General features: G+C 50.7%; 1 protein-coding gene across 2 annotated transcripts in view; it reads left to right on the top strand.

Annotated features, from left to right (window-relative positions):
- Positions 1–16,665, top strand: part of GOLGA7B (golgin A7 family member B) — a 33,044-nt gene extending 16,379 nt beyond the window's left edge. The window contains exons 1-5 of one of the 2 annotated variants that reach the window (XM_033130559.1): positions 3,086–3,518; positions 11,227–11,352; positions 13,089–13,241; positions 13,326–13,427; positions 14,663–16,665. In XM_033130559.1, coding sequence (XP_032986450.1) covers positions 3,507–3,518; positions 11,227–11,352; positions 13,089–13,241; positions 13,326–13,427; positions 14,663–14,773 — 504 coding nt within the window. In that variant the 5' untranslated portion in view covers positions 3,086–3,506 and the 3' untranslated portion in view covers positions 14,774–16,665. Of the gene's footprint in view, positions 1–3,085; positions 3,519–11,226; positions 11,353–13,088; positions 13,242–13,325; positions 13,428–14,662 lie in introns of those variants that run through there. The other variant, XM_033130558.1, reaches the window with a different exon arrangement.
- Positions 16,666–17,221: the final 556 nt, after the last annotated feature.

The raw sequence follows: 17,221 nt of genomic DNA, 5'->3' as shown, positions 1-17,221 counted from the left end.
AACTACCTACTCTACTTAGATGCATATCAAACTTCAAACCTACATCAACTAAAAACATCCAAAACTCTGTTTTCTCCATCCCTACGTCTTCCCTGCTCAGTACATGGCAACTCCTTCTTCCTGTGGCTCAGATTCCACACCTTGGAGTCATCTCTGATTCTATTTCATACCATAACCCCAATCTATCCACAGATCCTGTTGGCATTACCATCAAATTATATCTAGGGTCTGGCCACTTTTCATCACCTCCACTACTCCTACCCTAGTCTAAGCCACTACCATATCTTGCCCAGACTACTCTAATGACCTCTTTATTTGTCTTATTTCTTCTATCCTTGCCTTCCCCAATCCTAGCATCCAGAATAATCTTTTAAAAACTGCAATTAGATAATGCCATGCCCCTACTTTAAATCATCTCACTTGCTGAATGGAATCCAAAGTCCTTATTAGGGGCTGCAAGCACGTTAGGACCTGGCTTCTGCTGTCTCTGTGATCTCACTCCCACCTCTCTTCCCCTGCCCGCTCCAGTCTAGTTACGGGTCTCCCTGCTATTCTTTGACCATGCTAAACTCACTCCTGCTTCAGGGCCCTTGTACTCTGTCCTTTAATTCTTGTCACTCTTCCCTCTGGTATCTGAGTGTTAAGTTCTCTCACTTTTTTCAGGCCTCTTTTCAAACTTCACTTTATTAAAAAGGCTTTCCCTGAGTGTTCTTTCTAAAATACCATCGCACACACACCCTCTCTCTCATTACCATACTTTACTTTTCGTCCTAGGAATGGTCATACTTTGACATATTCTATACTATTTGCCAATCTGTTATTGATGGTTACCCCCATCAATACAGAGGGTACCAAAAAATGTATACACATTTTAAGAAAGGAAAAAGCTGTATTAAAATTGTAATACTCAATATATACCGATAACAAAAGATGAATACAAATCACGATTGACTTCTGCAATTACAAGAGGTGCTCAAAGTGGTTACTATCAGCATAATTTTAATACAGTTTTTTTCCTTTCTTAAAATGTGTGTATATATATTTTTGGCACCTTATGTATGTAAGTTCAATAAGAACAGAATCTTTATACATTTAGTCATTGCTGTATCCCAAGCTCCTAGAAGAGTGCCTGATACATAGTATTTGTTCAACAAATATACATTGAATGAATGGATTTGTTAAATAAACTTACCCAGGTCTCTTGTCATCGGGTGAAGAGTGTGGTTTCCAGATGGTTGTCCAATTAATATGATCAAAATCCAGTGTGAGGAACCAGGAGAGGTGTACGTAGAGATCATTAGATTATGCATTTATTTATTACCAGTGATCCGCCATGGGATACACAGTTATTTTCAGTTTGCTCCTTGATGCCAAATCATTTGTCAAACTCTAAGGTGGAACAAAACATCTGCCTTGAACTACTATGGCGTGTCATATATTCTCGGGGACTCAATGTGTTCATCTGGGAATATGCAACAGGAGAAGCGGTTACTGCTCTGCTAGTTTATGGTCTAGCAGATGCCGGAGGGAGGCAGTACAGTCAGGAAGATCAACCACACAGGCCCTGGGTTTTGACGGCCTGTGTTTGACTCCTGCCTCCATTCCTCTTCGCATGCCACATGACCTTGGGCAACTTACTCAGCTTCCTCCTTTGTAAAGCGGGAATAATAAAAGTACATAGTAGATGGTTTGGCACATAGTAAGTGCTCAATCAATGTTAGCTATTAAAAATGAAAGGTTCTAGGGGCAAGTTCTGAGGGGTCATTGCTATTAATGTGTTTTACAGGGAATAACCTATCGTAGAATATTAGATGACATGAAATCTTTAAAGGTGTGATAATAATATTGTGATTAGGTAGGAAAATGTCCTTATTCTTAGGCGATGCATGATGAAGTATTTCAGAATAAAGTCTATCACTTACTTTCTAGTAATTTAGCCAAATCTATCTCTGTGTTCTATATCTTATCTATCAAGCAAATATGGCAAAATGTTAACAACTCTTGAAGCTAGGTGGACAGTATAGTTGTGTTATTCCTTCAACTTTTCTGTATGTTTAAAAATTTCAAAATAAAAGGTTGAAGGGAATAAAATGAAGACAGGGCTCTAGAAATAGTCTAGTGAAGTCCAACACTCATTTACAGAAAGAAGCTCCGATGTGAAGCATTTGCTTCAGGTCATACAGCCAGCAAAGTCTGAGTCAGAGCCCAGGTTCCTGGCTGCCCACCTCTTCCTTTGTGTAGGTTGCTGTTTTTGACCCTAAGGCAGCAGTGAGCGGCTGAGGGACACACCCAGCTTCCCCTAAAAGAGAACAAGGGATATTATGGGTGTGTAAAAAGGCACCTGTGTTGATGTTTCCTTTTGTTTATTAAGCAAATAGATAAGTGATCTGGTAAGAAGGCGTGATGTCGAAAATGTGGAGGCAGCACCAGGGCCAGACCTGTCATCCTTAGAGAGTGGGCATACCAGTTTGGCACCATCTGCTTGTGGTTTTTGAGTGGTGCTGTGTGTGTAAACTCTGGGATTTCAGAGGAGAGAGGAAAGAGGGGTGGGGCCTGGGCCAGGAAGAGCAGGCCAAGAAGAGACTGGCTTCAATCCTGGAACTTCCTGAAAGAAGGGACCCTAGGATATCCTGGGGATGAAAAGCGGGCGTATTTAAAGAAAGGACATGATTCTCTGCGGTCTGTAGCTTCCTCCTCTAGCTAATAGGTTTCAAGGCAGTGAAAAAAAGAGAGGTAGAAGAGGGAACGTCCATGCAAGCCTGGGGAGGGGGGCACAGAGAAGAAACAGGAGAGGAAGAAGAAAAAAATATACGGAAGAGGCAGCCTGGGCCACCGTGGGGGAGGGTGTAGGAAAGGTAAACAGGCCTCAGCCGGGGGCCTGTGAACGAGTTGAGGACCCTCAGCCTCCGCAGGCTGGATTGTCTTGCCCCAGAACCGTCCTGCCGCCCTATCCTCGTTCTGTCAGTCCCCGGAGGCGGCTGCAGCGAGAGCGAGAGCCAGAGCTCCAGGCACTCTTACTAGGGGGAAGGGCAGGCAGGAGAGGCGGGGCCTCCCGGCGGGGCGGGAGCGGAGCCTCTGGCCGCGGGAGGAGATCCTCTCGGGCGGGCGGGCGGGCGCGGAGTCTGGGGGCCGCCGCTCCCCCCTCCGGGTCCGCGGAGGCGCCTGGCCCCTCCTCCCCCGCCGCCCCCACCCCTGCCGCTGCTGTCAAAGATAAACTCGGCCGTTGCAGGAGCAGTGGCAGCCGGCGATCCCGGGGAAGAGCCTCGGGCGCGGCCTCGCCTGGACCGCATCAGCACCGCGGACAGCACAGCCGCCGCCCCTAGGACCTAGGCGCGGAGGACCCCCCTGCCTACCCACGCCCAGGCCCGGCGACCGCATCAGCACCGCGGACAGCGCCCGGGCCCATCTTGTCGCCGCCAGCCCACCTACCCCCCGAGTCAGCACCGTGGACAGCCCCCCCTCGACTGGCCCCTCCACAGGCTCGGAGCGCTCAGCGCCCCCGGAACATGGCCACCGAGGTAGGGGGCGAGCACCCGGCCCTCAGGCAGTGCCCGACTGCTGAGGGAACAGATCCCCGCTAGGGGCGTACTGGGCGGGAAAGGATCGGGGTGGGGGGACGAGGGGGGAGGGGGAAGGGTGGGATGAGGTGGTTTCCTGGGTAGGGTCCGGCGGGAAGGGGTGGAAATCCGAGTGGAAAGGTGGAAGAGAGAGGCTTCTCATAAGAGCCATCTCATCCCGGGCGTGTCAATCTTCCCTATCTAAGTCCTGAAGCTGTCCGTGCCACTTGTTGGCACTAGCGCAAGGGTGGCTCCAGGGCCTCAGCTGGGGTTTCCCTTCCCCCTGGACCGCCAATCCTGAAACCTCGTCCCTACAGGGTCAGAAATGAGCCTGCGCCTGTCTTAGGAGAGGGAATGCGGCTGGCTGCTGTTGCTGTGTGGTGCAGCCATCCAGTTTCTGAGCCCAGAAACCTGGCTAAGGGATGACAGACCTCCCACCACACCAGCATTTCCTTCGGGGGGTCGGAGGAGGACAAGGGATCCTCAGGCCCAAACCCCAAATGGTTGGGTTGCAATGAGCTGCCTGCACCAAGCCCCACATTTGCATGTCACCCTTTCGTGCTTATTCAGCCCATTCGAGTTTCCTATACCAGGGTGTCCACATTTCTCCTGTTTTTGATGGGAGGGGCTTCCTTTTTCAGGGCGTGCCTCTAAATGTGTCACCTTCAAGGGACTTGAAAGCTGAACCAAGGGACCTGTTGGCGGAAGGCAGAATCTATGTACAATGCTTAAGAGATTGGGGCTACCTCGTTTACTCCCTCATTTCATGAGGGAAACAGAGCTCTTTATGTTCCTACTTAATAAGTGGTAAAGGTAACACATGGAGAAGGGAAGGATCTATTTGATACTCACATAGCGTGTCAGCAGGAGAGCTGCAAGTTTCTTTGAATTTGTAGAGTGGAACCCAGGGCACCAGTGTCTTTTGGTTCTGACGTTGACTTCTTTTGCGGTGTTTCCCCATTTCCAGCCCAGCTGGAACCCAAGCTACGTGGCAGCAGAGACTTTTGAATGATTCTATATAGTGCCTCTGGGCATCCTGGCGAACAACGTGACATCAACACTAAATGTTATTGTTGTTTTTCTGCTGTTGTCACCACCACAGAACAAGGTGCAGTTGCATGGCATCACTCAGCTTTCTGACAAGGCACGGGGTTAGCTGGGAGAGCTTGGCCCCTGTACCCTGTGAGGGGACAAGCCCTGAGCAGACTCATGCAGCTTGGTTTCTAGCATGGAGGGAGGCAGAGCGCTCAGAAAGTGTGAAAGACACTGCGAAGAGCAGGAAGAACAAAAGAAATATGGCCAAGGAGCTGGTCACCTTCCAGACGGGGCTTCCAGACTGCAGCAGAGGCTGCTGGGGTTGGGCAGGAAGGGGAAACTTCAGCCACCTGGGCAGAGTTGGGCTCACAGTGTGGGCAGAGAAGGTGTCCACATTGTGATGTGATCTGACAGATTCCAAGAGGCCCACCTACCCCAGCATATCTCCCTCTCAGGTCTGCTATGGTTCCCAGATTCCAACCAGTAGGCTCATGTCTCCAGGTAAAGGCAGTGTTTCCAGGAGGCTGCATGTGTGACTCTCCCCGGGAGAGGCTCTACTCATAACACTTCTGTGAATCTAGCACTTAACTGTGTACAAAGCACTATCACATGCGTAATTTCCTTTGAGCCTTAGAGCAGCCCTGTGAAGTGGGCAAGGCTGGTGTTATTATCCTCAATTAACAAAAACAACTGAGGCTCAGAAGTTTGCCTGAGCCCTGTGACGGAGCCAAGGAAGGCATCATTATCTCATTTACAGATGATGCAACTGGAGTGCTGAGACTTATCCAAGAAAACATGGCTGAAAAGTGGCAAGGCCAGTACTGGGACTTGAGTCTCCTGCCTCTCTGATCGGTGACTTTTCTGCTGCTTCTAGGTGTATCAATTAGTCAATAGTATTGCCCAATAGACGGGAGAGCACTAGGGGTCTTGACATGAGGCTTTGATGGGGAAGAGGTGCAAAGGAGTTCAGGGAGGGCTGGAGTGTGGGGACTCAGGCCTTCTGACGGGCCTGGCTGGGTCAACTTGAGGGCAGAGGGATAGAGGGAGGCCCAGAAGGGATGGAGAGCTGAGAGCAAACATCGCCCATTTCCCAGCTGGGCCTTGGGTGGACTCTAATGGCAACACTGACGGAGGAAGCCTTCGCTCTGCCAAGGCACAGGATGTGCACACTATCTGGGCTGCGGAGTGAGTCATTCTCCCCAGGCTGTTTTTAATGTCAGGAATGGTTAATGTTGAGAGAAGGAAAACCCTCATGCTAAGCTCCTGTGCCCATTCCAGTAGGATTCTGATTGGGAAGTCCTCAGCTCCAGCAGAAGGTGTTTGGAGAGGAGAGGGAGAGAGGGGAAAGGAGGGAGGGAGAGAGACAGTGAGGGAGAGCAAGAAAGAAAGAGAGAGAATTGAGAAAGATCAGATATCCCGCATCCCTGGGTGGAAGGCATGGAAACTGGATCCTTTCTGCTTCCAGATTTCTGTTTAGGAGTTAGCGTCCGGGGAGGGGAGTGTGTAAGGAACTCAGAGGAGGGACGACGGCTCCTGACTGATCCACTGACCTCATTTGGAAAACTGTGATGAGCCCATTTCCTGAGTGACAGACGTCTGCAAATGTGTGTCACTGGGAGAAGTGTCTGCCCAGACAACCAAGGACAGCTAGGAAATGCCTGGCTTGGAGGGGCTTCTCCAAGTGGTGGCGTTTGGCCCCTAAGAGATTTTAAAATGCACCCGAGTAGCATTATCCAAGCAGGACATTTGGAGGTTTGATCACTGAGGCATGGAATTAACAACTGCAGACAATGGGTTGGGCTTGGGCTGTGCCTTAGGCTGAGAAGCAGGAAGGTCTTGTGCCCAGGTTCCCCTCCTGAGGCTTGACTTGGCTGCCTGTGACTCATGGTCCTCACTCATCCTCCACAGCCCAGCCAGGAAGCATGGTGTTGGCTCACCAGCTGAGTCTTCTGATTCCTGAGTTGAGTCTCAAACGCATCCTCCGGAATTGGCTGTTTCTAATGAGGATGGAGATGTGGCCCCGATGAGGCGTCCTGTGTGTCTAAGGCATGCCACGCCTAGGAGTACTCACCTGCTTGCTTCCCGCCCCCCACCTCTGCCAGGTTCGCTCTGTCAGGTGTACAGGCCCTACATGTGGGACCTGGGGTGCCCATCCTCCAGGCAGTCTCCCCCTCCCTATTACACTGCAGTTTGAAAGTAGGTGCCAGCAGATCTCACCATTGATTTTCTTTTTCTTCTTCGTGAAATGCCTGTTGGCTCTGTCCTCACTCAGCTGTCAGCAGGCTGGGGATGGTGATGGGAGATAGGGGAGGACTGAGGAAGGTGAGAAGTGGATGAGCAGCCTAGGTGTCTGAGGCACTGCCCAGGGGGAACTGGCCAGAGGAGACACAGAAGCTGTGACCTTTCAGAAAGGTGTGTCCATGTTCTGGGAGTGTGATTTCAGAGTATCACGGATCTTGGTTGAAAACCCCTGCCAGCTTCCTGAAAGTTCAGTAGCTGGGGAATGGCTGGGAGCCTGGCTCTAGCTCTGATCCAAGTGTCCCAGCAATGGGAATCCTTAGATGTCTTAAACTGGCAGCTTTAGGATTCTGGATCACAGGTGTGCCTTCTGTGATCTGCTTAGTACTAATAGATTGTAAAAAAAAAATTATTGGAAACATTTGAAAATCAGGATATTTGATGTTAAGAAAACCTGGATTTATGGCTTTCTTTAAAAGTCAGATTTGCAACCTGGGCACACATTCTCACGTGGCCATGATCTGGTGTTTTCTTGAGACAAGGCATGAGTTCTTTAATTAGCTACAGTCCTCACCTGGCCCACTTGCATGTTTAGTCCCTGTAAACATTTGCATTCGTAATCTTTGACAAGGCCTCTAGAATGTCAAAGCTGGAAGGGGCTTTTGCAATGACCCTAGTTCCAACCTCTCAGTTTCTGGTTGAAGAAATGAGGACTGGAGAAGGGAAGACTTTCCAGGGTCATGTGGCCAGGGTCATGTGGCCAGGATTTCTGCTCCTAGGTCAGTGGGCCGTCTTGCCATCAGAGCTTTCTGGTACTTCACAACTGAGCCCCCAAGGATGGAGAGAGCCAGGAGACCCTGCCTTGCCTTAAATCCCACTCTTCACCAATGACAGATGAGTTTGTGATGTGTGTGCTCTAAGTAGGTCTGGGAAGCTAGGCCTCTGGCATATAAGACGTGTCTGACACCACCCTCCAGCCACTCCTCAAGACCCCACAAACACTCTCGAGGAAGGGAAGCAGATCCCTAGTCACCCAGAGCCAGGAGAGTGTCCTGAGGCTCAGGATAATGTTGAGGTCGGAAAGGGTGTTGACCCCTGCCACTCTGGCTGCTTTGAGAACCCCTGGGTAAAAGCCAAGAGTACAGGGGAACGTATTAAAAGGTAGCACCCTTCGTGGCATAATAGAATAGAAGTTTATTTCCTGTTGCAGTAAAGTCCCAGACAGGTATTCCTGATCAGCAGGTGGATTCTCTCAGGGTAGTGAAGCAGGGACTCAGGCTCTTCCAACTTGTGGTTCTGCCATCTTCAACATGTGGCTCCTTTGGTTTCTGTGGAAGGGGACAGAGCACAGAGGAGGGGCTGGTTTTATGAGCCAAGCCTATAAATGACATTTATGACACTTCCACTCACAGGCCATTCAGTCTTGCAGCCACACCTAACTTCAAGGGAGGCTGGGAATTAATTTAGCTCTGTGCTCAGGAGGGTGAGGAGGTGGCTGTGGTCAGCAGTGAGCCAGTCGTTGGAGACACATACCCCCGTGGTGGCGCGCAGTGCACGGGCGCATGCAGGCGCAGGCCCAGGAGGATGTCGGAGGGGAGGACGCTGAGTCCATGTCAGCATGACTGAAGCACGGTTCTTCCCTCTCTTTCCATTCCCGCCATCGTTTCTCTGGAATTAGACCCACTTTAGTTTTCCCCTGGACTACTTACAAAGATACTCGTCCCTCCAGTTGGCACCTTACCTTAGTCACTTCCGCTTCCCATGCACCACTCGCAAAGTTGCCAGAAGGATCTTCTGGGGCCAGGGGGATCCATCCTCAAGATCGAATGGCTCATGTCAGTTGGTTTAGAAAGGCTGAGGAAGGCCACACCCCCTTCCTTTTCTTTAGAAAATAAAACAGTATGAAACCTTAACCGGGCAGAGCACACACATGGATGCATGACTTATTTATATTAGCAAAGCATTCTTTATTTCTCAGAGTTATCAGAGGATCCTAGTAGATGTCAAAGGGGCTTCCTCAATTAAAACCTTGATTAGAGGAGTCAAGAGCTATTAAGGCGAGAAGAGCACTTACACATTATTTAATCTGATCACAACATAAGGGGTCGCGTCTCTTATGTACAGCAAGGTTCACCTGAATTTAGGCAAGTCTCATATAGTGGTTGGTCTCTGATTCCTTGATCTACCTGTTACCTGCTCCTACTACCACTCTGACAATCTTTCTTTCATTGCTTATTCTTTCCCCAGCTTTTAAGCAAGTGTAAATATCTTCCATTTTAAATCCTCCCCTCCAGAAATCCTTCCAGCTGTTTTCAACCTAACTCTACTCTACATTCTCCCAATGTCCTTTTTAAAAATGTTATTATATATTTTGGGGTGACACTGATTAATAAAATTGCATAGGTTTCAAGTGTACAATTCTATAATACATCATCTGTATATTGCATTGTATGTTCACCACCCAAAGTCACTCTCCTTCCATCACCATATATTTGACCCCCTTTATCCTTTTCTACCTCTCCCCAACCCCCCTTTCCCTCTGGTAACCACCATACAGTTGCCTGTGAGTTTTTGTTTGTTTGTTTGTCTTGTTCATTTGTTGCTTTCAGTTTTATATCCCACATATGAGTGAAATCATATGGTTCTCGGCTTTTCCTGTCTGACTTACTTCACTTGGCATGATAATCTCAAGATCCATCCATGTTGTTGCAAATGGCAGTGTTTCATCTTTTCTTATGACTGAGTAATAATCCATTGTATATATGTACCACATCTTCATTCAATCATCTATCAAAGGATATTTCAGTTATTTCCATATCTTGGCCACCGTGAATAATGCTGCAATGAACATAGGGGTACGTATATCTTTATGAATAAATGTTTTCAAATTTTTTGGGTAGGTATTCAGAAGAGGGCTTGCTGGGTCATTTGGTAATTCTGTTTTTAATTTTTGGGGGAACCTCCAATATCAACAAGACAAATAATAACAAGTATTGGAGAGGTTGTAGAGAAAAAAGGACTCTCCCAATGTTTTTATCTGATCTGCAAACCAACTCCATTCTTGCTGAAATCTGCCTCTCATCACTGGAGTAGACTGCCTTCTCTGCTATCTTTGTTACTTTGCACAAGCTTCTCCCTCTCTCTGGGAGGTCTTCCTTTCCCTCTCCCCACCACTGCCTGCACCGGTCACTGGTAACTCATGGCCTTCCTTTATGACTCAGCACAGACCGCAGGAAGCCTTTCTGAGTCAGAGCTTCTGGGCAAGATGTTGCTTCTGTGTAGCATTTATCACAGTCAAACTCGTTATATATTTACTTGTCTTCCTCCTTGGAACTCACAGACTGTCTTTTGCTCAGCATCCCTAGAGCCTGGCAATAGTAGGGACTCAATAAATGAAAGCGGAGTGACGGAATGAATTCACCTTAATTACACAGGATGAACTGGCTGTGTGTTCATTCTGCCTTTGGGGCTTGGTCTCCACGTGGTTCTAATGTCTGGCATATTTCACCCAGTCGGTTGCTTGTCTGGAAGGTGAGTGACTGAAGCTGGAAGTGAAAAAAAGAGGCCTTGTTCTTCTGTGGAACTGAGCTCACTCCCTTCAAATGCTGGAGTCTGTGTCAATGTCAAGTCTCCAGGTGTGGACAGGGGACAGAAACCACCCCCTACCCACTACCAGGGCAGGAAATTTCTTCAATGTCTGGCTTCAGATCCCTTTAGCCACAACTTTCTCTGGGGGCTTGGACATTTGTGGGTCCCTTCTTTCCCGTGGTGAGAAGAGCACCACAGACATGAAAACCATCTGGGGGGGTCTCTGACCTGTGCCATAACTTGGCCTGAACCCGAATCTCCCTCTGAGTTCATGGGCACATCAGGTACTCCTCTGCCCACTCCCAGCCCTGCTGTGAGCTCCACTTAGGAGGGTTTGAGGCTTTAGTCTTGTTCAGTGCTGGGCTCCCCAAGCCAAGGCCTGACAAGTCGTGAACATGTGATACTTGCTGACTGAATGAAAGTGTGAAAGTCCCACCATGCGCGCGTGTGTGTATATGTGTGTGTATATGTGGAGAGAGAGACAGAGAGAGAGAGAGAGAGACATTGGGCCAGCCACTAGGCAGTCTTTTCCTTTTGTTAAAATTTGTTTCTGGATCTGTTGATGGTTCCAGAATCTCTCATTTTGGCTCAGATTTTTCTGGGATCACTTGAGGCACCTCCTGGGGTACCGCCACAGTCCTGCTTCCTCATGGCCTTCCTGGCGCACTTGCAGGGTGGTCCACTTGTCCTGTTTGCCAGGAACTTCCCTGATTTTAGTGCTGAAAGGCCCATCTTCCCAACCCCTCAGTCTCAAACAAACCTAGAAGGACGGTCACCCGGATCACGTGTCTTTTCTATGTCTCCTCAGGTCCACAATTTGCAGGAGCTCCGGCGGAGTGCCTCGCTGGCCACCAAGGTCTTTATCCAGAGAGACTACAGTGATGGGACCATCTGTCAATTCCAGACCAAATTCCCCCCAGAACTGGACAGCCGGGTGAGGACGTCTTTTTCTAAACTTGGAACATAGGCCATGATGGAACTCAGGGACTTATTTAAGTGTATTTTTTTTCCCAGGATAAAAGTAATATATGACACATAACTTGTTTAGCCACTTCACATGGAAGAGTTAAAAAAAAATCCTTAACATGGTCTTGTCGCCCCACTGAAAGTTAGAGCTGAAGAAACTTCCGAGTTTCTAGTCCAGCGGCTCTCCAATTTCAATAGCTAGCACCAGAATCCCGGAGGAGCTTGTTAAACTAACAGGTACATCCCTGAGTCCTGTCGGATGATATCAGGTGTCATCAGAGATGCTGGCTTAGTTGGTGGACTGGGTTCAGGAATCTCCACTTTTTAGCAGCAGTTCTCAACCCCAGTTGCGCATAAGTATTTTCTAGGGAACTTATAAAAATCCTGATGCCTCAGCTATCAACCAAGGGCTCCCCTCACAGCCCCTTCCTCCAGACTCAGCTTCTTGGGTGTCTCATGGACCCCTGGCCCCTTGCAAGGCATCCGGTCTTTCTGCTGAGTTTTGCTCCTGGTTCTGGGGATGTATGTAGCCTTCATCCCTGGCTGCTGCAGAAGTGGCCTGCGTTTGAGGGAGGGCAGAGGGCAGACCCTGATCCTCTCATGCAGCAGCTCATGCAGTGTGGGGTCTGGGGGATGAGTGTTGCAGCCAAGGCCTTGTGGCACAAAGGACTTGTGGCATTTTCAGGAAGCAGCAGAGGGGGCAGTGTGGCTGAAGTGGGGACTGAGTGAGGAGGAGGGAAGGAGAAGGGCTCAGAGGGAACGCAGGGCCAGGCGTTATCAGGCCTTCCTGGACCTTACTTGGAGATAGACAGAAAAACTTGGGAAGCTCTTGATCAGAGGTGTAACATGACCTGACTTTAACAGGCTCACTTGGCTGGGCTGGGGCAGGAGACCAGTTAGGAGGCCAGGGATGATGGTTGCCTAGACCACAGCGCAGAGCTCCAAGTGGCCCTCACTTGTGAAATGGGGACGATAGTTGTACTTCTCTGATAGAATTGTTATGAGGGTTAAGTGAAAGAATACATAAAAAGTGCCTGGCACTTAGAACGTGCCGAATAAATAGTAGCTATTAGGATTATGGATGCAGGCAGGACAGCTTCCCAGTTGTCCAAACACACGGGGCTGTCACACTCCATGTAAATTCTTGGCTAGAAGGAAGTGCCTCCTCCTGGAGACATTCCTGAGGTCTCACCCAATCAGTATCATGCAGTTGAGGTCCCATCTAAACACAGAGAGCCCCTGCCAATTTGGTCCTGAGCTCTCTCACAGCCATCAAAACGGAGGGGACAAAGTCACTGGAGTTCTTAGCTGATCCGCAGCAGAAAACGTTCACATCTAGGCTATCATAGGAGTTTCCTGTTTCCAAGGGAAGCCAAGTAGCCATTCTTATTCCCATTTTACAGGTGCGCTTCATTTCCTTTTAGTCCCTTATTCCATTTTACAGGTGCGGAAACTAAGGCTAGAGTCATTAGTCCAAGGTCACAAAGCTCATTGACAGCCAAGGCTGGACTGAACCCCAGGTCTCCTGAGGCCCAGTCCGGGGCTCTTTCTGCTCCACGGGGACCTGCAGCCTCTCTGGTCTTCCCTGTGTGCTGCCCCCACGCGGATGTGACCCTACCTCTGCCACCGCCCCCCCACCCTGTGACTGTTCACACTCCAGGGAGGGTGACCTTGGCCTGGCTTCCTGTCCCTCTCTCTCTCCAGATTGAGCGGCAGCTCTTTGAGGAGACTGTGAAGACCCTGAACGGCTTCTACGCGGAGGCCGAGAAGGTTGGGGGCAGCTCCTACCTGGAGGGCTGCCTGGCCTGTGCCACGGCCTACTTCATCTTCCTGTGCATGGAGACCCACTACGAGAAGGTGCTCCCTTCCGGACCGCCCTGCGTCCCCTCCCCCAGGGCTCCTCTCTGCACCCTGGTCCTCAGCGGGCCCCTCTCCTTGCAGGTTCTCAAGAAGATTTCCCGCTACATCCAGGAACAGAATGAGAAGGTCTTTGCCCCTCGAGGTCTCCTGCTCACGGACCCTGTGGAGCGAGGGATGAGGGTTGTATCCTTCCAGGCTGTTCTGTGTGGGAGCACAGGGCTGCCAACCAGTGGTGTCTGTGGGGAGGCCGCTAGGACATGGGACCACCCTAGAGACCTCTGCTCAGGGTTTTCCTAGGATTCTCCACATCTCCAGTCACCGTTCCCCCTGCCCCACCATAAGTTGTTGGTGCTGTTCGTGAATCTCGGGGTTTGCTTTTATTTCTTGAGCTGCATTTAATCAGTACTTAATATGTGTCAAATATCATGTTAAGGGCTTTGAAACTATGGATTCATGTGATTCTCATAGCAGCCCTATAAGGGAGGGAACTGTTATTATTCCCCTTTAGAAGGAGCCCACTGTAGTTAAATCACTGCCTCAGGGTCACCCAGCTGGTGAACGCCAGAGCCAGGATTTGAGTCCAGCCCACTCTTATCGATGAGGCTGAGGCTGTGCTGTCCTCAAGGAATATGCAAATCTCCACTCACATTTACATGTCCACAGTCTCATGTAATCCTCATTTAGTCCCTTGTGGTAGGTCCCACTGTCCCCTGGTCACTGATGAAAAAAGTGAGGTCTTGGTGGGAGGCTGGCCAGAGGGTGGGTTATAGGTTTGCCCACTTTACCTGGTCAAGGTGTGCACACTCTCCTCCCCCAGTCAGTAGCAGTGAGAGTAAAACGTTAAAAAATAAATTGTGCTGGAAAATTGAGAGGAAAGAATAAAGAAAACACAAATACCAGGCTCTAATGTGTACAAAGCCCAGCGAGACGTGCTTCTGGTTATTGAGCCTGTGTGACATGTCAGGCGTTGGCACGTGTTACTTCCTTTAAGCCTCACAACAACCCCAAGGTTCTATTATTACCCCCATTTTACAGCTGCGATCACTGGCGGGCAATAAGTGAAGTGACTGGTCTAAAGTCACATAGCTCAAGAGTGGGCGAGGCGGAATTTGAACTCAGGACGCCGAAGTCCTTGCAGGTCCCTTGTCGTAGCACCACCTCCTGGGCGCACTGTGTCCTGGGATTTGGTAATTAGACCCACTAGAATGGAAGGTTCTGATCCTGACTGCACGCCTACAAGTCTCCAGAGCTGAGCTGAGTGTGTGCACCGAGGGGCTTGGGGTCTAGCTCTCCAGGCCTCCCTGTCCTTACTGCCTAAAAAGCAGGACCAGCTCTGTGTCCGCTCCCCTCCTGGCCTCCATCCGTGGGTTCCTGTCCACCCTGCTGGCAGCCGGCAGCCCTCCTTAACGCCAGCCCAGATTGAGATCTCCATTTATGAAGACCGGTGCAGCAGTGGCAGCTCCAGCAGCGGCAGCAGCAGCGGCAGCGGCAGCAGCAGTGGCGGGGGTGGTGGGGCGGGGGCCCGGTGACTGGCCGAGAGTCCCTGCAGGGAGGCGTACGCCCGGAAAGAAGGCCTGGCAGACCTGCGGCGGCTGCGTTACCAGAGCACTCGCTTCTGATTATTCGCGGGGCCCACCTGCTATCGGGGCGGGAGGGAGGGAGACTGGCCTTGCGTTTCCTGCAGGCCATCAACCCGCGCCGCCTGCCCCCCACCCCTTGGCAGGATGGTCCACTTCCTGACCTGGCTCTTCCCCCTGGGGCTGGTCTGGGTCACATGGAGGCTGGGGGTGGGGACAACACAATTTGGACGGCTCCTTTCTTCTGCGGTTCTTCTCCCAACACCGCAGAGGGTGCCCAGGTCTGTCATATAGAGAATTCCCATCCTGCATGATTTCTCACCCCAAGCCCCACGACCACCAGGACTCTCTCCCCTTGGGGCCTTGCTCCCCGTGGCTGTCTTCCAGAATCTGTGCTTCCTGATGCCACCCCATGGCCTCTGCCTATGATCCTATCTCCACCGAATTCCAGGTCTAGGGAGACGGGAGGGGTCAGATTGTGGGCGCAGCTGTGAGCTGCTCAGCCCCCCTCCTGACCTCTTCTAGACCTGTGGCTTCCCTGCTCTCCACCCAAAGCCTGAAGCCATCTTGGCCTTGCCAAGTAGCATCTAACTCCTGAGACTTTGCAAGCCACCAGGTGCTGGTCATGGAACACACAGCCTGGGCTCTGGGGGGTTGTGGGGGGCTGGAGAACTGCTTCACGGAGAGATGTGGCCTTGGGGGGATTGACCCTCGAGAACCAGAGCCAAGTTCCTGAGATTAGAACCTGCATGTATGTGAGAATAAGTGTGTGCGCGTGAGGCACTTGTGTGAGCACACTACTGCATAAATACATGTGTGTGTGTATGTGTAGGTGAGTCCATGTGTGAGTGCACCTGTGTGAGTTTATGTGTACACACGTGTGAGTGCACATGTGTGTGAGAGCGTACTTGTATGTTCCTTGCTGCTAGGCCAATGACTGCCCCTCTCTGTATCCTGTCTTGTCTTCGTGAGTGATGGTCTTTGGCTGCTTCCCTGCACGGGTCCAGCCTGTCCCCCTGTAAATAAATGTCCTAATGCTGCTTCCCCTCGCCTGGGGCTGCCAGCTTGGCTCTTCTTCCTGGTCTTTCCCCCACCTGGAAGGTCCTCCCCATCTTCTGACTACTGTGTACATGCTAGTAGAAGAGAAGCTGGGGTTCTAGGAGGGCAGAGTCAACCTTCCAGGGCCTTCTGTGCCTCTCTTCCAGCCCCATGACAAGGCCACAGGGCCGCAGATGCTACATATCAAGCCTGCCCAGGTTCTGGGGCTCTCTCAGGCTGTGTAAGAAAGCCTTTCTTGGATGTTCAAAGGAGCTGGCAACCAGCAGGGGAAAAGGCAAACTCCTTTCTTGAAAGGAAATAGAGGTGTCTAGGTAATGAGTCCCTGCCTGCTGAGGCCCAGGGGACCAGTGGGAGGGAAGCTGCCCCATCCTGGTGCCCTGAAGATGGACAGAAGGAACCTGCCTGCTTCAGCTGGCAAGAAGTGCTAGAAGTGGATATGACAGACCAGCCACTGCAGGTAGCTTTCTGGAACCAAAGAGGGGCCTGATTTTCTCTTGCACACAGGAGCAGCGTGTGGGAAGGAGGTGCCTCCCAGAGAGCTGGAGAGGGCAGACCAGCCCCTGAGCCTAAGTGGGCCCTGGTCCAAGACTTGACCCAGAGAGCTGTATCTCAGTGGGCTCCGCCACAGACCCCCAAACCTCTGGACCAGGCCTGGGCCCACCCTGGCGCCCTGTGTGGTTGGGCCTTGTGTCTGACCTGTGCCTCTCCCGTGGAATGGCTGGGCACAGGTAATGTGGTGGCCTTTTCTTTTATTATTTCTTTTTTCAATAAAAGGACTTGCCTAACTAGAGGCTCTGTGCTGCTTCTGTCCCCCACGGTGATTGGGGGCCAGTTCCATGGCCCAGGATCACAGGGAGGGGACGCTCAGCTGCCCATCCACCCCACACCGAGGAGGAGGCAGGGCTGTGTGTTCCTGACGCCGCAGGACAGACCCTGTGTTCTTGGAGCTTGAGGTCTGGTGGGGACGCAAACATTCCAGATCTGTAATCTATAGTTTATATGGGGCACTTGCAGCCTTGAATTGGGGGGAACAGGTTGGACTGAAAGCCAGGTCAAAAGTAAGTAATAAATTAATTCAATAAATACCCATTCCTTGAGCTCTTAGCATGGGCTGGGCCCCGTTAGGCGCTGGATCACACAGTGCACTCAGTTCTAAAGACCAGAAAAGTATGTGGTGTTGGAACCTAGGAGAGTTTCGTCTTGGATTTTATAAAACTAAGTAACATTTATTGAACACTCACTGTGTGCCACATATGGGTGTGCTTTGCTACAACCATAGGCTAGAGCTGGGAGGGGATTTGAAGATCATCTAAATGAGGCAGAATGGAGGACCAGAGAGGG

Source organism: Rhinolophus ferrumequinum, chromosome 16, assembly GCF_004115265.2.
Source record: "Rhinolophus ferrumequinum isolate MPI-CBG mRhiFer1 chromosome 16, mRhiFer1_v1.p, whole genome shotgun sequence".
NCBI classification, from domain to species: domain Eukaryota; kingdom Metazoa; phylum Chordata; class Mammalia; order Chiroptera; family Rhinolophidae; genus Rhinolophus; species Rhinolophus ferrumequinum.
Note: the sequence above shows the minus strand (reverse complement) of the source record. Positions and strands in the feature narration are given on the sequence as shown.